This window comes from Zootoca vivipara, chromosome 2, assembly GCF_965207765.1.
Source record: "Zootoca vivipara chromosome 2, rZooViv2.hap1.1, whole genome shotgun sequence".
In the NCBI taxonomy this organism is placed as follows: Eukaryota; Metazoa; Chordata; class Lepidosauria; order Squamata; family Lacertidae; genus Zootoca; species Zootoca vivipara.
In genome coordinates, this window is record NC_142584.1 from 86484554 (window position 1) to 86509359 (window position 24806).

The 24806-nt window shown below is 42.2% G+C and overlaps 1 protein-coding gene across 1 annotated transcript in view; it reads left to right on the forward strand.

Moving 5' to 3' along the window:
• Positions 1 to 23937, forward strand: part of PLXND1 (plexin D1) — a 157342-nt gene extending 133405 nt beyond the window's left edge. The window contains exons 27-36 of the mRNA XM_060271380.2: positions 2000 to 2156; positions 3328 to 3431; positions 4574 to 4637; positions 8838 to 8872; positions 9879 to 9983; positions 11451 to 11614; positions 12804 to 12951; positions 17024 to 17164; positions 17619 to 17693; positions 21303 to 23937. Of these exons, the coding sequence (XP_060127363.2) occupies positions 2000 to 2156; positions 3328 to 3431; positions 4574 to 4637; positions 8838 to 8872; positions 9879 to 9983; positions 11451 to 11614; positions 12804 to 12951; positions 17024 to 17164; positions 17619 to 17693; positions 21303 to 21419 (1110 nt within the window). The 3' untranslated portion in view covers positions 21420 to 23937. The remainder of the gene's footprint in view (positions 1 to 1999; positions 2157 to 3327; positions 3432 to 4573; positions 4638 to 8837; positions 8873 to 9878; positions 9984 to 11450; positions 11615 to 12803; positions 12952 to 17023; positions 17165 to 17618; positions 17694 to 21302) is intronic.
• The last annotated feature ends 869 nt before the right edge of the window (positions 23938 to 24806 follow it).

The window sequence follows — 24806 nt, forward strand, 5'->3', positions numbered from 1 at the left end:
ATATTAGACTTGGAAAAGTACATAAGGAAGTACATCTTATTTTAAAACATCTGGGTACTAAGATCTTCAAGGCAGAGAATATACCGAGGCCATTGAGAATTCCATCTGATTGGCTGGTGTTCATGATATGCTGGGGGGGGATTAACAAGCCATTATCAAAAAGGAGTGTCAGGTCTTTTCAGCTTCTGGCAAAGCACTGACTCCACTGCCAGCAAAGGTTGCTGGTTGTAAAGCGGAGTCCACGGTGTGAAGGCTTTTACGCAGGGTGTTACAGAAGTCGTGCTGAAAAGTGATGCTGTAAAATGCCTCTTGTGGGACTGACTCATACAAAGAATGTAGAGTCTGGGGGAATATGTTAACTACAACCCTGACAGTAAATGCAGTAGACAGACCTTTGCAAAGTCCAAACCAAGCTCTGCTTTTGATTACAATAGCATAAATCTGAAGGAGCTCTCCCAGAATCAGTGGGGTTCACTCAAGAGCTGTGCTGGTGTAAAAATGAGAGCAGGCTTTTGGTTGGGTATCCTTTGTTGCCTTGCTGTAGGTTCACATTACCAACTGATTTACAATTTATGATGCAGAGCTAAGGAGGTTAGCAGCAGGGCTTTTGGCATTAACTTTCAATTTACAGAGCTAACTCCATAAGAACAAATTGAGAACGTGCTACTGACTCTTTGTTTACAAGTAAGCGAAACAAGTGAATGCACAATTCCCAGGTGATAGTAAATAAAGTCCCTGCAAAAATAACATCAGTGTTAACCAAACTGTGGGTAAACCTGGTTATCTTTAAAAGAAAAAAAACACACATTAAACTTTTAAGTTCTATTGCTTACCATTCACAAAGCAAACTCTGATCCTAGAAATAGGCATAATTCAAAGTCTGAAATGGTGCAAGATACACCCTGCTATCTTGTCTGGTCACATTATAAAAGGTTGCTGTCAAATTCTGATGGGGGATAAATTCCCTTCAGCTTCCATTTAAAGGCAAACTTTCCTAATTCTTTCAAAACAAAACACAAGCCTAAATGTGCACTCTTCGAAAGCTGCACTTCTTCAAATTTTGCAATGCAGTTCTTTAGCCAAAGAATATGTTCAAAAACGCTTATACCAGGGTAGGTCAGCATAAAAATGCACATGCATACTAAATGCCAATACACAATTAGGGGAAAACTCCTTTGCAAAAATGCATACAAAAATGTGTATGTTAAGAAAAATCCACACTAAAATGCTTACGAATTTTCATGCACATTTTTTTAAAAAAAATGCAAATGTGGAGAACTGAATTTAAGATTGGAAAAATGAGACAAACCAAAATTAATAGATCTATCAAACATGGATGGCTCATTCTATGATGTCAAAATGCTTTTGTGAAAGTACATGAATGATCTACCATTGAATGACGGCTCCTCCCCACATGATGAGGAACTCCTGATTCCTTCTTCTACAAATCTTGAATTTGGGAACTTGTATGCTGAGTTGTCTAGTCATTATATTATGACAAAACGCTGTCAAATAGCCCCATTCTGCGCTTTGAAATCCTGAAAGGCAGGGCTTCAGAGTGCAGCATTACCTCATGTCACTGTTCAACATTGTACAGTAGGTTAACCAGCTGCCACTGTATTATACCTATTGGTTCACTGGCACTCAGTCCCCTCCTGTGACAAAGTGAGTGCTTAGAAGAAAATTGCAACAGTCACTTTTTCTACTCCCAGCTTAAGATAGTTCCTGCTTTTCAGGGTTTGGGTTCATAGACCGGACAATTCTGGGGAGCCTTAGACTGCACTCTCTCATGGTCTCATAGTTCTTTGAATAATACGGTCAATTTCAATCTATGAGACTGTAAATCAGCACTTTTCGCTAGCTTTAATATTCATCTCTTTTTAGTACAGTGCTTATGGTGTGCCAAGATTTTTTCCCTCCGCTTATAGCTCACAGGCTTTTTATGTCTTTTAACTTGTGCAAATCACCTCATACTGTAAGCAACCATCTTTCTCCACAGAATCTTAATGTGTCTTTCCAAGGCTGTGGGATGGATTCACTGAGTGTTCGGGTCATGGATACAGACACTCTCAGCCAGGTTAAAGAGAAGATACTTGAAGCCTTTTGCAAGAATATCCCATATTCCCAGTGGCCTAGAGTAGAAGATGTTGATCTTGGTAAACCTTTTTCCCCCCTGTTCAGAAATACCTGTCATTATCTTTAGGATGCAAATGCTCATCATGCGCAAGCATAATGTTCAAACATGGAACACCTGTATTCCATATATTAACTGTTGTTGAACTGTGGTGCCTTAGGAACATTGTGAATTGATTTTTTAAATAATAATAATAATAATAATAATAATAATAATAATAATAATAATAACCTGCTACTAAAATCAAGTCCCAGGTTGAATACTTGCCTAGTAAACATCTTTTGGGAGCCCACCCTGTTCATCAGGAATGAACATTGATACAGAATGAACATTACTTCCATGTTTGTTTTGTTTTGTTTATATTGCAACATTTATATACCACTTGATTGTAATAAAACCTCAAAACAGTTGCATATTTTGCATATGAGCAGAACCTGAAAAAATCAGGACCATTTCTGATTGATCACTTGCTCTCCCCTGGGCCTGTCTTAACATCCCTCAAACACAACAATGCATTTTGAATAGGGTGAAGCTCACAGGAATCGTGGCGGCTTCCCTTCCAGGTCACAAAAAAATCAGGATACAATTGTAATTGAATTACCCACTGGGGAGAAAGTGCCACAGTTGAAACCAGAACGAAATGTGTGGGAACAGAAGGTAAAATCTGCTCCCCATGAAAAGGTGTTAGTTTTGTTTACATTATCTTTCTAAAGCTGTGATCCGTAATTCCAAATCTGTTGAACTTACTTCCATACAAATGTATTCAAAATGAGATATTAGTTAAGTGAATTTTTCTCACTTTTTTTTAAAAAAAATCCCAGATTATTGGAGATCAGGTGTGTACTTTTACTTTACACCCAGAATCCTTTATTTTTTTTTACACACTGTGCGTTGTACTTGAACACGTTTTTTATTCACAGTGTGAGAGATACATGACATCAGAATGAAATGCAGTGGTCACATTCTTACCTGCTTGGCATATCCTTGTAAGATTTCCCACAATAGGTACTTTTTTAAAAAGTCTGCGTATTTGAGTTTCATGGCACAAGTGCCCCCAAAGAACCGCAGAGCTTGACACCGAAACACCTGTGTCCCTTGTCAAACGTGACACAAAAAGGAAAATGTTTGTGTTCTTGCTAGCACGTGCTGTGTTCAGAGAGGGTTTCCACTTGTCCCATTTTCTTTATATTTAGAATGGTTTGCCACAAGCACTGACAGCTACATCCTCCGGGACCTTGATGACACTTCAGTGATGGAGGATGGCAGGAAGAAACTGAACACGCTAGCACATTATAAGGTAAGAAGTGTGAATACTCCGTGAACTTCCCTTCCTTTGGGCCCGCCTTTCCTCGGGGAGACGCCACAATTTGCTTTCTAAGCAGAATTAGCAAAAGCAAGCAGGAAGGTTGCCATAACTCCATAAGAGCTTCCGGGGAACAGACATCTGCCCTGGCGAGAAACTCGTTAATATTGCAACACATCGAGACTAATTAAACACTCTTCATGCGAAACAAGTTAGTGCTGGGGGGGAGAAGCTTCTTTTTCCCAATGGCTGCTATCCATCCTAATTAAAATCATACCATTCCTCTTTGTTGCTGAGAGTGGTGTCAGAGTTCCCATTGGTCTCTTATGGGAGCATGGTTTTTTTCCCCTCATCCTTTCTTCTTTTGAGGAAATAATTTCATTTGAAGTTAAAGTCGAGGAATTTAAGTGTGTATTCAAAGGACTACTATGGAGGTGCTTGGTGCTTGGGCTTGGCGAAGCAACATAACACCAGCAGCGTGGTATTGTGGAGCTCGGCCCTTGTTGTCTCATTATGACGCACACACAACCCAAATCATATGGATGGCTACATATGTGAACCAGTCCTGGGTCTATGATTGTTCCACTGCAGTGTTTGGAGTAATTTCCATCAAGGGCCCCACATGCGGAATGTTGTCATAACAACAACAACAAAAACTCGTGTGTCTTCTGCTGCAAGGATCTGTAAATTGGTTATTATACGTCTATCATCTCTTGTTAATGGGTCTTTCATGAAAAATACTCGCATGTGTTTTATCATTCTGAGGTAATATTTTCCACAAGCAATTCCTCTGAAGACTCAAAACGGTGCATGCAGAGCAATCTCATGCATGTTTAATCGGAACTCAGTCCCACTGTTTTCATTGGGACTTGTCCCTTCATAAGTGTGTACAGGATTGCGGGCTTCAGGATGCATCTTGATCAGGATTCCTGTTGCATTTCATTCATTTGTCCCTGCAGTAATCTTCAGATTTCCTATCAGTATGCAGACTTGCAGGCTTCTGTGCGCTCACTCACATCACAATAAATTTGTTGCAGTGTTATCAGGAGAGAGAGGAAATCTTGAAATGCACAGTCCATCTGTCCACCTATTTTCTATTGGTCTATCTATTTATTTATTTTGTATTCCCCTCACAGATTCCTGACGGTGCCTCCCTAGCTATGAGTTTAACTGATAAGAAAGATACTACTTTAAGTAGAGGTAAGCGGCTACTTTTTTCCTAATGAATTATGCCTTTTGAAGGGAAGGGGTTCCTTCATAAGTTGCAGACTGAAGCCAAGATTACAGTGCCTTCCATATTGCTCTTTAGAGACCAAACTGCATGCAACTCTCAGTCAATTGTTTCCCCACCCCCAATTGTTGGGATGTTTTGTGTTTTGTTTTACAAAATGGACCCATATGCTACCATGTTTCACATGTAGTTTGATTCCTCAGTTGTATTTAATATGTTTTATCAAACTAGAGCTACAATCTTTTGAAAACAATAAAAATAATAATTTTATTATTTGTACCCCACCCATCTGACTGGGCTTCCAACAGATATAAAAAGCATAATAAAACATCAAACATTTAAAACTTCCCTCTACAGGGCTGCCTTCAGATGTCTTCTAAAAGTTGTATTGTTATTTATCTCCTTGACATCTGATGGGAGGGTGTTCCACATGCGAAGGCTTTTGCTACAAGGTTTACCAAGCAAAGCATTCTTGATACTAATTGTTCATTAGAAACATGTTTTGTTTTTTAAAATTATAATAGTGACAGGTGAGGGCCACCCACTCCAATTTTCACAGGGACTGCAGTACACTAGGATGATAAGTCTAGCCCCTCCCTCCCCAGCCACAATCCTGGCAAAAATCACCCATACTGCCGTTAGTTGTTGTTGTTTAGTCGTTCAGTCGTGTCCGACTCTTCGTGACCCCATGGACCATAGCACGCCAGGCACTCCTGTCTTCCACTGCCTCCCACAGTTTGGTCAAATTCATGTTCATAGCTTCGAGAACACTGTCCAACCATCTCGCCCTCTGTCGTCCCCTTCTCCTAGTGCCCTCAATCTTTCCCAACATCAGGGTCTTTTCCAGGGAGTCTTCTCTTCTCATGAGGTGGCCAAAGTATTGGAGCCTCAGCTTCACGATCTGTCCTTCCAGTGAGCACTCAGGGCTGATCTCCTTCAGAATGGATAGGTTTGATCTTCTTGCAGTCCATGGGACTCTCAAGAGTCTCCTCCAGCACCATAATTCAAAAGCATCAATTCTTCGGCGATCAGCCTTCTTTATGGTCCAGCTCTCACTTCCATACATCACTACTGGGAAAACCATAACTTTAACTATACGGACCTTTGTAGGCAAGGTGATGTCTCTGCTTTTTAAGATGCTGTCTAGGTTTGTCACTGCCATTAGCCATAGGATAAAAGCTCCAGCCTAGTCCTCTTAGATTTTTGAGTGTTTGTTCATTTACTATCATTGCTCCAGCAAAACAGAAAGTTGAAGGCAGGGCTATGAGATTTTGTACCTCAAAACTCACAGGCGTGGGGAAAACCCAACAGAAACATCACTCCTGTGCAGACTCCATTTGCATAGCTGCTGTAATGATGTAATGATAGTATCTCATATGACCTCCCTTCCCAACATCTATTCACATTGTTCCAAGTGTGTTTTCTCCAGGGAGGGTAGAAGCTAAAGGAAGCAGTGCTTTTCCCACTTTGACTCTGAGAGTAAAAGGAATTCGCTGCAGTAAAAACGGTTGGAAATGGACCATACAATTTCACCAATGTTGCCATTGCCAGATTTTTAAATCTGAAAGTTCACCAAACCTTCTGGACCCTCCTCCCAGAAACAGTTTTGAATTCCTGAGCCCCATGTTCCACTTTAGAAGTCCATCCTAGTGCTGTTACATCTGTGGCAGAATTCAACAACATTTCCTCCCAATCCTCCCTTTGAAAGCTCATGCCCCACAGTAAGCCTATTAGCCTCTAAGGCAGGCATCCCCAAACTTTGGCCCTCCAGATGTTTTGGACTACAATTCCCATCATCCCTGACCACTGGTCCTCTTAGCTAGGGATCATGGGAGTTGTAGGCCAAAACATCTGGAGGGCCGCAGTTTGGGGATGCCTGCTCTAAGGAGTAACAGTGCTCTTTGGGTATTTTCACATGTGAGGCTTACAGTGATCCTTGCTTCAGTTGAATTTGTGATACAAATCCTGCACTGGTTACTTACATTATAAGGGGGGGGGGGCACAAATTAAGCCTCACTTGTGAAGTTGTTCTTTGTTTTTTCCTGTTCAAGATGAAAGCAATTTAATGATACTATGAAAAATTTCTACAGCTTAAAAGTAATCAACCCATCATGATATTACTTTGTTATAACTGGGACTTAGCAAGATTCACATCCCTATCTCAATCACAGTGATTAAGCTGCAGTAATTTATGTTGTTGAATAATACCATTCATCTGAAAGCCTTCAACGTCCACCACAGAACTGAGTAGGATTGATGGCTAGACAAAGAGACAGAAAAGCAGAGCGGAGACACTTAGTGCCCTGTTCCCTGCAGTGCATGACATTCTCTGAATGGCAGCCAGCAATCGGAGAGAGAAAAATGGGTGTCCAAACGGCAGCAAGCAGTATTTTGGCAAAGCTGGTGGGGGTGGGGACGCACGGAGGCCTGAAGCCGCCCATGAATATAATATAGCTTGGGTCATCATCAGACTGGATGTTATGAGGTCATCCTCTTCACTGTTGCTAAATAGGCTTGTTTGTTGACCTTTGCCTTGAATGGCTGTCATCTTCTACTGCAACGCATCAGCTGCCAATCTCCCCCCACTCCAGACACCGGGCAGAATGGCTTTTAGCTGGGTAAGTGGCCGACCAGTAGGCAGATCAAGTTTTCAGCAGTCACAATGGCCACTTTCAGAGCGAAGCTGACAAATAAAACAATGATGAAAATAATTGAAGGTCACCGAGGAAGAGGAAAACACTACTTATTCTGCGCTATTTTGCTTTTCACTGGAAAATGAGGTCTCATAAAAGAGGGAAAGAGTCTGGAGAGGAGAGGGAAGTTGTACCTACAGTGCAACCCCACACATACCTACTCAAAACTTCAGCCCTATTGAGTTCAGTGGGACTTAATTCACAGATAACGCTTAAAGATTGCAGCCTTCAGTTACAGCAGCCTCCTCTTGTAGCAAATGCAGTGGTGCCAATTCACTGTAGAGATTTCAGTTTGTCCAGGTCTAATTCTCTACCACTCTATTCAAGAAACTGGCATGTGTTCCGTGATGAGGGCAACAAAATAATGCCAGGCATGGATGTAGCCAGCAATTGGAGAGCAGGACTGGAAGCCAGTATCTTCTGTATTACCTTCTCGATTCAGTTCTCCAGTTATAAAACATGGATTTTACTACCAGATACTCATGTAAATGTCATCTGGGTCAGTTAATGTTTTGTTGGGGGGTGTTACTTAAGTTCTGAGCCCAGTTAAGTATATCATGTGTTATTGTGTGGCAATGTCCCTCCCTCCCCAGAAATAATGAACAAGACACAGAGAAATAAGTTTAAGTGGGTGAAAAGGCCACAACTTTATTGGTTAAGGATGTTGAGCGGTATTGGCTTAGGCATTGGACCCTAACCGGCTATATCCGACTGTAACCCGTGTGTTACAGTCTGGGAGAAATTAACCACCAGAAAGGAGCCCAGTGATGTACATCTACCGAGACACCTCCTGTGGCCACCGTTGGGGGGTGCAATAAGGCCCTGACCTCCGTAGGCCCAGGACAAAGCTACCGCCCCCGGAACCCCTTTAACGGGATTAAATCTCCAATTTCGGGCAGAGGATGACGTAATCTGCCCCCCATTCTTTATTTATGCAAATTTCCAATGCCTAACCGCCAAACCAAGTTGTGACGAAATGCTATGAGGTAGGCGAAAAAACCAGATTGGCTAATCCAAGTGGAAAAAGTCCTACCCGGCCCCACGGCCAACCGAGGCGACCGACTAACTCCATAGCAGCGTCGGCCTAACCTGCCTAACTGCCTAGCCATAGGGCGGGTGGGTGGGTGATCCGATCGCTCAAGGTCCCGGCCGAAGGAGAGGCAGAGTTCCCACCTCCAGCCTGATTTAAACGCGGGGGAAGCCCCGCCCGGCTGGCCCTATTGGTCAGCCGGGGAATGACGGAGGCGGGAACCCCGTCTCGCGAGAGGGCTGAACTCTCAGCCCCCTCACGGGGGTCGAGACAGGCCACGCCCACAACACCACCTCCGTAAAATGCGGAAGTGGTTTTACCGCTGATTATCCTTAGCAGCAGAAACATTCATTCTAAGGGGGGGGGGCCTTGCTGTGGAAAGTAGCAAGCTAAGCCATTTTCTTTCATTTTCTCCAAAAAATAGTTCTTTTCTTTTTCTTTTGCAGTGAAAGATCTGGACACTGAAAAATACTTTCATTTGGTAAGTATCCTATTCCAAAAATTAGTCTGGGATAATGACTCACCCACTGTGGGTGGGCCAAAGATTTCTTAGGGGGTCATTTCCCCCTCTTTCCTCCATAGGAAATGTCTATTTGGGAATTAGACCCCCACACACGAGGAATGTGTGTGTGCGTGCGCGCACACACACACAAATGGCATGGTACAGGTAAATCACTGTTCACACACAAATTGCAACAGCTTTATGCAAACGTGTGGAAATAATTACTTAACTGGAACGGGTGGGTGGCTGGTCTGGTCCAATGAAATTTGCCAAGTGTGTTTGTTATGAAACAAACCTCCATCTTCCCTTCCCCTGCCTCGCATCAGTTTAGCAATGTACAATGAAAGGGCAGTAATACTGCACATAGTTTATTGTCAAAGACAAATCTAGGAATGTTTTCCATATGTGCAGCATATGCCGACTGATGCATTTGTCAGCTGGCCAGCTTGTTGGCCCAGGATCAGACCCACCAAGGGGGGTACGCTTGAGACCCTTGTGGTTCCTGCATTGTTTGTGTAATAAGATAATAATAGAACACACGTTATGTTTGGCAGAGAGAAGGGGAGAACTCAATTTTTCATCTTAATCTCAGTCATAATCTTGCATATATTTCTAATGTATTTTACCTTTATGATGACTGCCAATTACCAGAAGGGAAAGGGAACATTGTGTCTGGTGATGTTTCAGACAGCTGAATACATTGCAAACTGGATCTATGGCAAAATCATTCATTCATTAAGGTGGAGGGCGGTGGAAAGGAATCAAACAGCACAGCTGGCAAACAGTACAATTGGTGTGAGATTATATATATATATATATATATATATATATATATATATATATATATATATATATAATGAATTGTCTGGTTTATAGCATGGGCTAACAGTCTTTTCTTCTTCTAACACAAATGCTTTATTAGCAGCATTTATTTTAAAACATTCATTTTAACCATGCATAACCCTGTCTTTTTGCAATTGTTCAGGTCCTTCCCACAGATGACCTGAATGAGAGTAAGAAATCTCATCGACAGAGTCACAGGAAAAAAGTCCTCCCTGAAATCTACCTGACCAGATTGCTCTCCACAAAGGTAGGATACATTATGGCTGTGCTGAGTGTGAAGAATGGTGACTGTCCCTGGTGTGAATAAGCACAAATCAAACTCTTGAAGAAGCATCCCGTCTCTGGCTTTTGATGATGACCAATACCCAGGATAGCCAAATTCATTCATCAGAAATGGACAGAATGCTTATAGTGGGATCCTGGGCATGGGTATTCAAAAAATAAATAAATGGGAGGTCACTCCCAGCTTATATGCATAGGACTGCAGCCTGCTTCTGAATAAACACGTTTAGGATTGTACAGCTAGTTTACCAACTCAGATCAGCAGGTCTTAAAGATCCTTTACTTAGAATGCTTTCCCTCTAAAATTAACACTCACTCAGCCACCTTTCCATCATGGGTTTCAAGATACTAATTTGTGGAGTTTGTTCTTTTTTTATAAAACAAAACAAAACCCAAAAGAGTGGCTTATAAATTTTGAATAAATAAAAATAATTGTGATAGTGAAAATCGGCAGTTGAGAGAAGGCTTCACACCCCTCTCTGCTTCAAATCAGCTCCTTGAAAAGTATGTTTGTTGATTAGAAGTGAGGATTACATGGAACCATGGAATTGTAGAGTTGGAAGGGACCATGATGGTCCTCCTGCGGTGCATGTCATAGTAGTGTATGTAACACATAGTTAGTTCCTGCACATACTTTCAAATAACTTAACAAAAGGATATATGGATTGGGCAGGCAGGTTAGGGGGGGAAAGGTATGTGGATACTTGCAAGGCTGGACTAAAACATGACAGAAAAGCTTAATTTGCTGTTTCTTACTAACTTACATTACTCACAATGTAGTTCTCAAAATACCGGTGACACAAGTGGCACTTTCAAGCACTCTCATGTCATTAATTCTGCTTCTTGTTATGTTGCTTAAATGGGACCTGAACCCTATGGGAAATAGGACAGTAGTTCTTAAAGTCCGCAAGGATTTCACATGTTGGGGTGTCAGATAAAGTGCTAAACCTCAACGGAGTCTGAGGCAGCCTGATGCAGCAGTGGAGAACAGTCCAGTTTGCATTGAGAAACTCCACTTACAACATCAGACCATTGCTCTTAACAGACATGGACACAGAGCTTGGCTTTAAGCCAGCCTGTAATTCCAGTGCTTTGTGATTCATAATTGGAGGAGAGATCATAAGAGTTGCCAGGGGTCTGTAGTTTTTCCCACTGTTTACCACACAGAACAATCACAGATGTGCTCTTGGATTCCAGCAACAGAGAAGGAGATTCTTCGTGCCAAGAGAGATTAAATGCAAACTAAAGCTAATTATATCACAGTGCACAGAATTAACCCGTCCTCCATTCCAGGCTCTTATTTTTGCCTCATTCTTCAATCGTTCTATAGCAAGATTTCTTCAATTTAGTTTTAAAAAGAAATAGTCATATCTCATCAACATCTTTGCCACCAACCAACTTGAATATTCTTTTCTTTCTTTTCTTATTTGAGGGGACACTGCAAAAATTCCTGGATGACTTATTCAAAGCCATTCTGAGTTTCCGAGATGACAAACCTCCTCTGGCTATCAAGTATTTCTTTGATTTCCTGGAAGAGCAAGCAGAAAAGAGAGGGATCTCTGACCCAGACACATTGCACATTTGGAAAACAAACAGGTTGGGGAAAGAATTTTCAATCCTTTTGCCTTGAATGAGCACATACTTCTAAAAAAAACCTTGTATTTCAAAATAACCATGGCTTATATTATTTATCACTAGAATTATTAATAAGAATATGCAGTGAGGGCTGGAATACTTAAATGTCCAAACCCAGAAAGATTAAGGAGTTGAGGAGGAGAGGCCATGGAGTAAATTATACTAAGGGGGCAACAGACATCATCATTTTATGTGTGGAACATCTGAGGTGCAAGACAGGCTGATCGGAATAAACAAACAAAAGGGGAGAACTTCCTGTAATTATAAGTATGCTTATGGTTGAGCACATCTCGTTGACTTCCATTGTAGTTTCTCAGGAGACAGCATATACAGAAAAGGGAATGGCGGGAAATGGCAAGGGAACAGAAAATAGCTTCAGGTCTGCTCAGCAGTGGAACGTATATCCTCCTCAGAGAATATTAAAGAGATGCCTTTCAAGTTGTCACAGGGGAAACAACCATTCCAGCTCAAAAATAAATCAAAATTGAGTGTCAGCAAGTTTTCATATAAATATAGGCTACCACAAATATTTGTGCAAATGCAGAGAGTTCTACAGATTCACTGTATTTGAGGACAACTGTAAACAGAGTTGTCAAAGCTGAAGAACTTTGGATTGGATTATAGGTAACATAACCCATTTGGCAGTGATCAATAGTGTTCTCTCCCACTCCCCAATTAGTTATACAGTATCTCTCCTAAATAAGTAGGTGCTCATAGCAAAGCTCTTCAGGGGCTGATACACCCATGTTTTTTGACAACTGTGTCAGCAGTTTGGGCTGAAAAGCCAAGAGATTAATGGCCCATAGCACCCTCTATGCACAAAGGGAGGAGTATTCATTGAATCTTGTGCTCCTTCTTTCCATGCCACAGCAGTTTCATTCCACGTCATTTTCTGAGCAGTAACGGAGCAAGCTCTGCCAACATTGAAATAACTGTCAGCAGATAAATAACCTGTGTTTTCCATAAACACAGGAAAATTAGAATCCAGGAAGAAAGCCTGATGGTCAGATGATATCCTACATCAATCCAGAACCCTACTGCACTATACACATTCAGCAGTTTATATTTTAATATACCTAAACCTAAGTTGTTTCCATCACGCTGTAATGGAGAAATGAGAGAATGATAACCATTTTCATCTATTTTGCAGCCTACCTCTGAGGTTTTGGGTCAACATTCTGAAGAACCCCCAGTTTGTTTTTGACATCGACAAAACGGACCACATAGATGCCTGCCTTTCTGTAATAGCCCAGGCCTTTATCGACGCCTGCTCCATCTCTGACCTGCAATTGGGCAAGGTACATTACTGCCAATAAGGACAAGTTTTCCCTTCGCTTTCCATCACAAATATTTCCCTTCTGTTTGTCTTGCAATGCAGCTAGTGTCGGCTTAGCCAAGAATACTAGGGGGATGCATCTGGCCATTGTGGGCAGCCGACAAAATGAGAATTATATGATGGCACTTTAAGCTTTCTTCCATTTCATTGCTATTAAATGTAGCTGTGTCAGGTGTGTTATCAGTACAGCAGTGCTAATGGCACAAATCACTCGTGATAAATTGTCCGGTTCATACTGCTCAAATGGATTGCCATCCAGACATTTTAAACACTTTTTGAGTGATCAGCTCCTGCAGCAGACAGGTCAGCTTTGTCACCGAAAGACCTGAGATCTGCTGTGGGGTAAAAAGCAGTGGAGCTGCATGGCCATTGGCAGCCTGGAATTTGAGACCCCACCCAGCAGGACTGGGATATTGAGCTGTTTCAGCAACTACATCTAGGGGCAGAAGCCTGCCATAAGTTCCTGCCAATGGGGCAACTCAAAAAGACGTTGTGGCTTAGGAGAGTAAACATGGATCAACCCCTTTTCAGGCTTCTTGCTCGGCTAGGGATGAGAGAGCAGGTTTGGCAGCTACACAGTTTGGGTGTGTTCCTGGATAAACAGGTGGTTGTGTCCAGGAGTTCCTTTCGCTCATCTTTGGTTTGCCAACTATAGCCTATTCTGCAGAAGAGTGTTCTTGCCACAGTTATGCATGCATATGTCTCTTCAAGATTAAGCTACTATATTGCCCTTGAATAGTGTCCGGAAGCTTCCATTGGTGCAAAATGCGAAAGTGTTGCTGACAGGAGCCCAGTCTTTGGACCATAGAGCAGCACTGATATCCTATTTGCTTCCTGGCCTAAGCTGAGGGTGCTGCCTTGTGCAGTATGGGGCCAGAATATCTGAAAGATCACCTGAACCTACCAGCACAGTACAGTCATCTGAAGATGCCTTACCTTGCCAAGTTGTAACACATGGAGGTAACAGGGACTTTCCCATGGCAACTCTTAGATTATGGTACCCAGAAATCCCAGCATTGCATGCCAGTTTGTGCATTGGAAGTGGCATACCTTGTTTAAGTGCGATATTTCTGATATTCTAAGGTCATCTCAACATTTTGTAGTTTGAAAGGGGAACACTAAAAGTGGGGTTTCAGGTTGAAGTGTTGGCTTTAAATGATTCCCACTCCGTTGGGGGGGGGGGAGCATTGCAGTTTGATGCAGAAAATTGTCTTTTTTTGGTGCCAAATTCCTTACAGAGGTTGTGACAAAAATGAACCTCTCTTTGTTAGGATGATTAATACTTTGTGCTAAAGACACTTTAACAGTCATGGCACCCTTTTTGGAAATCTCCTGTTTGCCTCCTACCGGCCTAAATTCTTTCACAAAGATAAGTCAGTGGCAGGGAAAGGAAGATTCCCCCAAGGTGAGAGATTGGGAGAAGAATGGGAAGCTCCCAGGTAAGAGCTGGGAGGGTCCACCACTCTGTGTGTGACAAGGGCTAAGAGCTACCTTTGAGACAGGACTCTGTATTTTCTTTTTGTTTTTATTTAGCTTAGTTTATCTTATTGTATTTTATATTTTTTTAAAATAATAATAATAATAATAATAATAATAATAATAATAATAATCGTATGGGGGGGAAGATAAGCCAAAAGCAGTAATTTGGGAATCAATATATATCATACCAATGCTAAATCTCTTGCAAATAAGGGGTGGGGGAAACATATGTACTCCACTCTCTCCTTGTTTCTTGTCTAAGGAGGTAGATGTTATGTACCGTATACTAATGGAGTCCAGGAAGCTTCCTAACCACAGGAAGCCTGATGCTGATTTATGGGATGCATCTCTGAGTTTTACAACCATTAATTATAACAAAGGCCTGTTTGGCATTGTTCCACATTTTAGCCAGAATAGAACCAAATGGGACCATTTTGTATATGTACTTCCTTTATATGCTGAGCAGTGGACTTTCATCCTCTCATTTTTTAACACATCGTCATCTCTTTCTTTTTTTGTTACGTTACGCTGTTTTGACCTTGAGTAGTCGAGAGAGTGTCCCCATTTTCCTAGAGAGACTGCCTGACCAATTGGTTCATGTTTTAAAAGGAGCTTAGTGTCCAGTTAAGCAGATTGATAGCTCGCAGAATCCAGGCTGGAATAGACTCAAAAGTCTCTAGGCTCTTTTAGAGATTCTTCCTATACAGTATATTCTTCTCAGGCCTTGTGACTGTAATAATAAATGGTCGTTCTGCTGGTGGTGGAGCCGATTTAGACCACCGTTTATTCATGAGAGATTCTTACACGGTTATGAAGGAAACCGTCAGCAATAGGAACCATACAGCAAGGAACACCTATTTGTGTATGTGCCATGTTTAGCTACTGATATCTGCAAAACAGGTTATAGTGCAAAAGTCTGAGGCTAAAGCATGGTAATGCAGTAATGATATGTTCTGATTTAGCTCACTTGCCCTGTTCCAGGAGGGAAGAGTTGCAAGCTGTGCAGCCAGGACACAAAATTGTATCATGGGAACTCATAAGGCCATATACTACCTGGCACAGGCTTTATACTGCTAGAACTGGCTCATATATAATTTTTTTAGGAGCAAGCTTCAGGAGCAAGATCAATCTCTAAAGCAGAAATGGGTGGGTGGGTGGGTGTGATATTGTCCTCTTTATGACTCTGCTGAGTTTGGTGTTGACATCTGAAACTTTCTAGCATAAATAAATTTTATTAGGGAATGTTGTAAATCACATACGTCTCAATGCTGGCACGTCTGCAGTGAATGCGCAGCAGAGCTGCGGTGCGGAGAGGGCCCATGCAAACCTCTGCAGCTGAGCATTCCCCTCTGCACATTGGGAGAGAGATTAACACGAGATGACATTGTAATGAGATGTGTCGGTTGTGTATATTTGGGTTTCTAAACATTTTTGCATCTGCTATGAAACATCTACAGTTTTCCCTTCTTCAAACCCTAAGTCAGGACAGAAAACGGGTCGGCTGGGGTCAGACAGCAGATGGAAATGGTTTCAAAGAATACAACAGCATAAAAGGCGGCATTGTGGAGTAAAGTGGGGGGAATAAACCCCATGCATCAAAATACAGTGACATGTGTTTATAATATGTCATCCTTTTACTACACCCAGTTCCCCCCACCCCAATGATTTAAAAGCTGCTAACTTCAGTCAAGTACCGTACCTCACTAGACTTATCCAAAGGACCCTGACCCCTCATTTCATGGGGTCTTAAAGTTGTTTTTTTAAAAAAAATCCACAATAAGTAGGAACACTGGTGGACTGAGCTAAGAAACAGAGTTGGAGACTGATGCGGCTGGTTACTTTTTAATGTGGGCAGCTTCACTTGCATTTTGACAGATCTAACTAAGGCAGTGTAAATGCCCTCACTCCTCCTCGCAGTATTGGCAAATAGTGAGAGCCAAATCCAGCTTCTGTGTAATGTTGGCAATATGTTGATAATAAGCTCTTTAGCCCTTCCACATGAAGCTTCTGGTGGGTCATGTAGATGCCAGATAACTTTGGCATTTGGTGTTGTAGGTACACACGTCAGCAAATGATCCTGGTTAATTATATGTATCACACACTGCAATATACATGGACAGTTACGTTGTATTTACCAATACAGCGGTTTCCATGGGTTTTATCCTTCCCACTAGCACACTGGGTCTTCCCCTGTGTCTCCCCAATCACACACACACACACAATCTACTCTGGAGGATTGGCGGAGCTTCCAAAACAGACTTGGGAAGGGCAAAGAGGGAGAGATGCAAGGAGAAGAAGTCTCGTTGTGCAGGTGAAAATCATTGAGGTAACAGGAAGACTTTGTTGGATACAACCCCATGCCTTGAATGCGCTATTGCATGTCTTTGTTTTAAAGGGCAAGGTGCATATAATTAAGTTCCTTCCTTCAGCAAGGTTGTCTATTACGTTCTTAAACCGATGCCAGTATTATGCCCACTGAGGATCAGATAGCAAAGGAACTAACCACTAAGTCAATGAAATAACAATGGATTCTGCCTGTTTTTCTCTCTCCCTAGGACTCGCCTACGAATAAACTGTTGTACGCCAAGGAGATTCCTGAGTATAGAAAAATAGTGCAGAGGTATTACAAGCAGATCCATGACATGCCACCTCTCAGTGAACAGGAAATGAATGCACACTTGGCAGAGGAATCCAGGGTAAGAAATCAGCTCTGCCACTCGAAGCAATAGCTTAGGACATCAGCATCCCATATTGTGGGAGCAAATGTTTTGAGTCGTGTCCAATATATAGAGCATTAACTTCAAATCTATTTAAAGATATTTTTAAGTTCTGTAGCCAAAAGATGCTAAGTGATATTATTTAGAGTAACATGGAAGAATCAAACAAATCCATGCATGAGCCCAAAGCAAGTATAAATCAAGGGAATGACCTTGGTTTCATTTTTTTCTCCTGCAGCTCTGAAGTTATGTATGTCACATATTAATTAACTAACTTAGAAGAGAACCAGAGTTCAAATATGCTGATGCTAGCTTACAACGCAATGAAACCCAAGTACCATTTTAGTGTAATTGATTTCCGTCAAACAGGATGGATATCATTTTGTGTATGTTGATTAATAGTCTTCCCCTGTTTGTTTTATCCTTTATGAAGAAATATCGGAATGAGTTTAACACCAATGTTGCCATGACTGAAATTTACAAATATGCCAAGAGATACCGCAGTCAGGTAAGCAATTCCTTCACTGTTTCCCCTTTTCGTTGCCAATTCACATGACCTTGTGCTGTTGACCTGGGTTGAATGCAAATAGGCTCTGTTTGCGTGGATGGTTGAAACAGTCGTATGAAATTTCAACACATGCCTTCTGCACTGAAGCTTTACCACAAGTCCAGATCCTTGTTCTTCAGTGCATGGTCTTAATCAAGTCACTGACAACGAGCTATCAGAAATATTTTTCTTATTGTGTCATTGATGCAGACCCAAGATGCAGACCCCCATTTGGCCCACAAGGCCATTTCTGCCAAGCCAGCTGGAAAAGCTGGCCTCGTGGGAGAGGTTCCCCATCCCTGATCTAGATGCACAGTGAAGCCAGCCATATGACTGATTCACAAACTTAGTCCAGAGACAGTAAGGCCATGTCTCAGCATGCATTAATCAACTCTAAAAGGAGTTAATGACTTTTAATAATTAATCTAGTGGATCGCAGCTCTAAAACAAAGAAGGCCGCAGGAAGCAGACCTTGCTCAGGCTTCCAGCTTTTGTGATTCTGTGCTGTGCCCTTGGCGTCCTAAGCATTAGGTGAAGGTACTGAATTTATGTTGCATAGCTTTTTTGTTGTTGTTGCTTCTTTTTCAAGCAGACCTGTTGGTGAAAAAAAAAACAACCATCTTCAAGCACTTTGCTTCAAATGCCAGCTTTTTTCCTGTCTTAAACATCCACAAATGGGTTTTAAAAGGACAGTGGAGCTTTCACCCACACAAAAATAAACCTAGTGTAATTAGAACACTTCTTAAATTAAAACCTTTCTACCACCAGCTGAAATTTCAATCCAGTTGTAATTCCTGCACATTAGGATTTCATAGCAAAGGTTGAGATATGTGATCAAATCTGTATCCAAAATCGGGAGATGTTGTTTTTATTCAGTTGAAAGCACACAACTGTTTGGCTGTGTACCAGAGAGTTGTAATTTTATAGCATTTGTATCTAAGCATACCTGCTGTTGCTATGTTATTTGAACAATGACAAGGTTGGGCAGTGTGCAGGGTGACAATTTTGCCATCTTCCCACATTAAGAAGCCAAATGGGTAGAGAGCCCAAATCCCACTTGGGTTAGCCTTTGGGAAGTAGTTTGCTAGGTCCATGTCCCTTTTTTATGATATGATATGATATGATGATATGATATGATATGATATGATATGGGACCCAGGTGGCGCTGTGGTTAAACCACTGAGCCTAGGGCTTGCTGATCAGAAGGTCGGCGGTTCAAATCCCTGCGACGGGGTGAGCTCCCGTTGCTTGGTCCCAGCTCCTGCCAACCTAGCAGTTCAAAAGCACGTCAAAATGCAAGTAGATAAATAGGAACCGCTACAGCGGGAAGGTAAACGGCGTTTCCATGTGCTGCTCTGGTTTGCCAGAAGCGGCTTTGTCATGCTGGCCACATGACCTGGAAGCTATACGCCGGCTCCCTCGGCCAATAATGCGAGATGAGCGCGCAACCCCAGAGTCGGTCACGACTGGACCTAATGGTCAGGGGCCCCTTTACCTTTATGATATGATATATGATATGATATACTGACACAATTTTCTGAACTTTGTCATAAATTATATGAAGACATCAGAGGCAACATTTAAACAAACTCATTCAGGATATTGTATAAGCCAAAAAATTGAGAAGCAATCCGTACAAACAGAATGTCAAGCACAATGATGACAGATGAGATTCATTGTGGATGTGAAACATATTGCACCTTGGAACAAGTAATTCTAATTGTGTTTAGAAACAAACAGATCCTTGTGTTATTCTAACTGCTCAGGAGATAACCTTACTCATCACAATGTTAAATGGCCATTAACACACCAACTCAGAGAAACAGCAAACCCAAAGTCGCAAGTCCAGTGTATTAAAGAAAGTCATATTAGGGATGTGTTTAGCTGTTATTTATTCACAAAGCTTAGTGGGTTTTGAGGGAATGATACCTCAAGACGAGACTACATGACGTGGATAACAAAAACAACAAGCCTATCTTACAAGTCAATTAGGGCCAAAGCAATTTAATATTTAAGAGATTTAAAACATCAGTATTTCAAACATATTAGGCGGAATTCAGGTAAGGAGTCTGCCAGCAGAAGCCCTGCACAAGGACTTCCACTTCTGCAATGGCACTGTTCTTCCCTCCTCCCTCCCATGCACCCCAAAATTGGCTTGCAGGAAAAAAACCCAGAGCAGCAGGGAGGGAGAGAAGTGGTTGTTTAGTCTCGCAAGCTGAAATGCTTGCCCTGACAGAACACTTGCATTAGTGAGACGTTGAATTCCTCCCTTGCCTAAGAGAGGTCATGCAAATTAATAATGCAAAACAATTGTATTAAACAAGTAATACATGGTGTTGCTTTTCTAAAAAATAGTAGTAATAAGCATAAAATGTTTGGCGGACAGGGAGCTGTTTTATTAAGTCACATAACTCACACACCTATGATTCAGTTACAAAATGTATTCACTTATCATTGGCAAGAATCTGTATATCGCAATATGGGTGAATGCTATGAGAACTACAGTATGAGAATGAATTTCAAATGCTATGGGTGAAATCCATTAGTCATTCTCCGAATAGACCCAGTGAAAGAAATTTATTTTAATGGGTCTCCTCAGAGTGTGACTATTGTTGGCAATGCAATACATCCAGGATTTGTAGAATCACAGTTTTCCATTGTTGTTGTTTAGTCGTGTCCGACTCTTCGTGACCCCATGGACCACAGCACGCCAGGCACTCCTGTCTTGCACCGCCTCCCGCAGTTTGGTCAAACTCATGTTCGTAGCTTCGAGAACACTGTCCAACCATCTTGTCCTCTGTTTTCCATTACTTCTAGGAAATTCAAACCAGGGTTACAAACCCTGGTTTGCAATCAAGTGGCAGTATGCTGTTCACAAAGTAGGGAAACAAGAGGCTGAGCTTAAACCGAGAACGATAGCTCTGTTACACGATACCCTTCCATAAAGAGCACCTGCAGAGTATTTGGGAATTAGGGTGGTAAATGATGTGGAAGAGGAATTCCGGTCTACCACCAGTGCTGATTGGCGAGGAATCCTCGAGCTCCGAGGTTCCTGGTGCTGTGAGGGAGGGGGAGAGCCGCGAGAGCAACGTGGCCCCCCAAAAGAACCCCTTTCTGGGGGCGTGAGAGCTCGGCTGTGCCCCAAAGTGACTCCTCTGCTCCCCGGCAAGCTCTTTTTAAGAGCTCTGTTACACGACACCCTTCCATAAAGAGCGCCTGCAGATTATTTAGGAATTAGGGTGGTAAATGATGTGGAAGAGGGTAAAATTAGGGTGAATGGTGGAGAATCTAAATTATGGGAAATGTTGCTGTGGGAGAGGAGGGAATAGATGGACTTAAACAGATGTGTGATTTAGGCTCTTGAACGACATGAAATTATTTGGCAGGGAAACCATTGTTAGTTGGAAGTCCTGGAACAATTTCCGGTGGATTAGCACCATTAAACTCAGCGGCACTTACTCCTGAGTAGATATGCATGGGATTGCACTGGCAGAATGCAAGGATCTCAAACCCTGCAATCTCAAATCTTGATGGTGTTGTTTTTCTTTCTTTCAATTCTTCTTCTCTCAGATAGTGAATGCGCTGGACTCCAACCCCACGACGAGGCGCACACAGCTGCAGCACAAATTTGAGCAAGTGATTGCACTCATGGAAGACAACATTTACGAATGCTGCAGTGAGGCATAGGTGGCAATCTGGACTTTGTTCCACGTCTAGAAGTGGCCTTCTCTACAGTGCACTGTCCTTTAGGGAACACCTTTTCAAAGTATCTGTGTGTGTCAATATGCAGCCTGTTGTATGTATGTGATGATAAAGAAACCAACTTGATGGTGCGTCTCTCTGGCCAGTCTCCTTGAACCATCAGGCGACGGGAGGGTTTGGCCACCAAACAGCTTGAAATCCCTTATGTGATCTGCACTGCACGGCACCCATAATTTATTTGATCTTTCAGACAGAGGCACAATACCTGCGCCGCCAAATGTAGTAGAGTAGTTCCTTCTGAAGAGCTCCGACTCGTATTCAAAGCGGCCATCTTTCCTTTTATTCATTTTCCCAGAGAGACTCTTGTAAACCAGAGCTCAGGATATGGAAACAATGCTGAGGTGGTTTGGAGAAAAGCAGATATATTATCTCAGGGAACACTGAATGAAGGTTTCAAAAGGCCCTTGGAGCAACAGGGGAACTCCCCACCCCTTGCAAAACAGTGCCCCCTCTCCCTTCTGTGTACTTTAAATATCAGGGAACCCATTTACTGTACACAGCCTGCTGCATTAGATGTATTTTGTGCCTTTTATTTTTGTACTGTACATGGAAACATAACCACATCTTCATCTGAGGCTGAAAAGAGGTGGGGAACTCACAGGCTAGACAATGCAGTTGCTTCCTAAGTAGTCATGAGACATGTGAAAGCACTTTATCCCCCAAACGGAAGTGGCTGTTACCTTGCTGGAGGGATCATTATTGTGTAGCAGACAATGTTGAAAAAGAACAAATCAGTGCAGCTGTTCCCGCTTCCCAAAGCTTCCCAGATGTTTATGCACACTGAACTGCAGTCGACAAATTCCCCTCTAAATGCCCATCTGGCTCCAGGAACAATTTTCCCCAAGAAGGAGAACACACACACACACACACACACACACACACACACACACACACTTCGGGGGTCAAAGGGATGCACTTCCTTCCCTTTGTTCTGCCCCCTGCAATTTTAGAGGGAATGTACAAAGCTGAACTCTTGGATCACCATAAATCCACAATTGGCTTAACACAAAACCACTGGTAGCTTCACAAAAGAAAAAGGAAAAAGAAGTGTCTGTTCCTGCTCCAACTTCTTTCATAAGGTAACATCCTTTAATGCAGTATCCTATATTTGCCAGCATCATTAAAGTATCATTTGGTTTTAAACATAAAGCCCCCTAACTGTTTCCCGTATGCCTTTACACTGACTACAGTAGGAAGCATTATTTTTTCTCAACTGTGAGGAAGATACACAGTTGTCCTAGCTCTCTTGTCTGTCTGTCTGTCTGTCTGTCTGTCTCTCTCTCTCTCTCTCTCTGAATTCCTCTTTAGAAAAATAGGTAGCTGCCTTCAAAATCCAGATTTACCGTGAGCACTGAAGCCAGCTGATGCTGTTGACAATGCCAAGGTCACAAACTGCCAATTAATGCTTTTTTTAAAAAATAAACCTACACTACCTCATCCAAGGCAAGGTCTAAAGGGGAGTTGCCACAGTTTATGAGGCTAAGATGTGATCACTTGGGTAGGAATTGAGCAGTTTATTTTCCCTGATTGCAATATTGTTATGGGTAGTTATCCTTTGTCAAGTATATCAGAAATGCATAGTGTAGTATATTATGTGGGGAACCGACATGTCATGATGGATTTTATGTATTGGTATATTAAAAAGTACAGATTTTATCCAGTGCAAAAATAAAGAGGAATATAAGACATTTGGGGGGGGAACAGAATTGCAGAATATTACGCTTACTGTTTGCTGAGAAAGTGGCTGCAGAAGAGAAACTTTAAGGATGTAGCTGGGCTACATTTAACCTAGAAAGAGATTTTTTTTCCTTCAACATTCTTTTCTTTTCTTTTTTGAACTGTGAAGAGCTGCCAGTTACACGCATACAGAGAAGGCTGACTCAGGAATGTGAAAAGAGAGTCTGCTGGACCACCAGTTGTGGGGAGGAGGAGAGAGCTGAAGGAAAACAGAGACAGGATTAGAGGTTTTTTTTCCTAGCCCAGTCAGTGCAGACAGCTGTAATTTTGGAAAGCATCAGCACAGTTTCAGCACTTAATTGGGTTTACAGAAAGCCACTGTCTGGACAGGCCACCAGGCCAGAGGGACCGATCTCTGTATCCCCCTCACATATTACTATATCCTGTGTGTGTGTGTGTGTGTGTGTGTGTGTGTGTGTGTGTGTGTGTGTGTGTGCTTCAAGCAATGTGCTTGGCAGCATACGTGTATCATGGCATATGCTTTATTATTTAATTCTTTGTCCAAATATTTGCTACAACCATTGAAATGAATTGTCTACAAACTAGAAGCTGAGGGTTGGGTGTTGTTGCCCAGAACCCAACTCCATTGTAATATATTTTTAATGCTGTCATGTTCTTTGTGGGTGTGTTTTCCCCCTACCTGCTGTTTAATGGAAGTGGCAGAATCTTTGGTGAGAAATATCTTTGTAATAAAACAAGGTGATCAAATTAGTGTCCGAGTGTTTCCATTCATAAAACTTTGGGAGAGGAACAAAAGTCAACTGGAACATCATGTATTCCAGCTTCAGTATGAAACTTCACTCAGCCCCACGATGGAAGCCACTAAAAAGTATGTTTTCTAAACTGGAGTCTTAAGAAGACTCCAGCTACCTACTCCAGTCTTGAGGAAGAGGGCTTTGGGTTCTGGGTAGTACAAGACTGAATTGGAAATCTCTTAAGCTGTGGGCTATTGGTCTGGGTAATTGGACCAAAGCAGGATTAGGCTGGTGTCTTCCCCTCCCCTTGCCTGCTTCCCTCAGTCCAGCAGAAGGGATCCTTAGAAGGCAGAGGTACCACTATCATGTGTAGAGGAATAAGCAAGCTCTGGAGCTCTCGTCACCACTTGCCATGCTGTGTCTCCCTCCAGCTCCTTTGCAAAAACATAGAATCATAGAATCATAGAGTTGGAAGAGACCACAAGGGCCATCCAGTCCAACCCCCTGCCAAGCAGGAAACACCATCAAAGCATTCTTGACATATGCCTGTCAAGCCTCTGCTTAAAGACCTCCAAAGAAGGAGACTCCACCACACTCCTTGGTAGCAAATTCCACTGCCGAACAGCTCTTACTGTCAGGAAGTTCTTCCTAATGTTTAGGTGGAATCTTCTTTCTTGTAGTTTGAATCCATTGCTCCGTGTGGAGCAGTCTAGAGGAACAGTCCTTGGTTCGATATCTCTACATCACTACATAGTAGATTCACCGATCAGTTCAGATAGCCTCTTGGGCTTCACTGTCTGCCACAACCAGGCCCTGGGAGAACCCCTTGATAATTAAATCAAGGTGGGGGTTTTTTCTAGCCATGGAAAGGGGAGTGGGG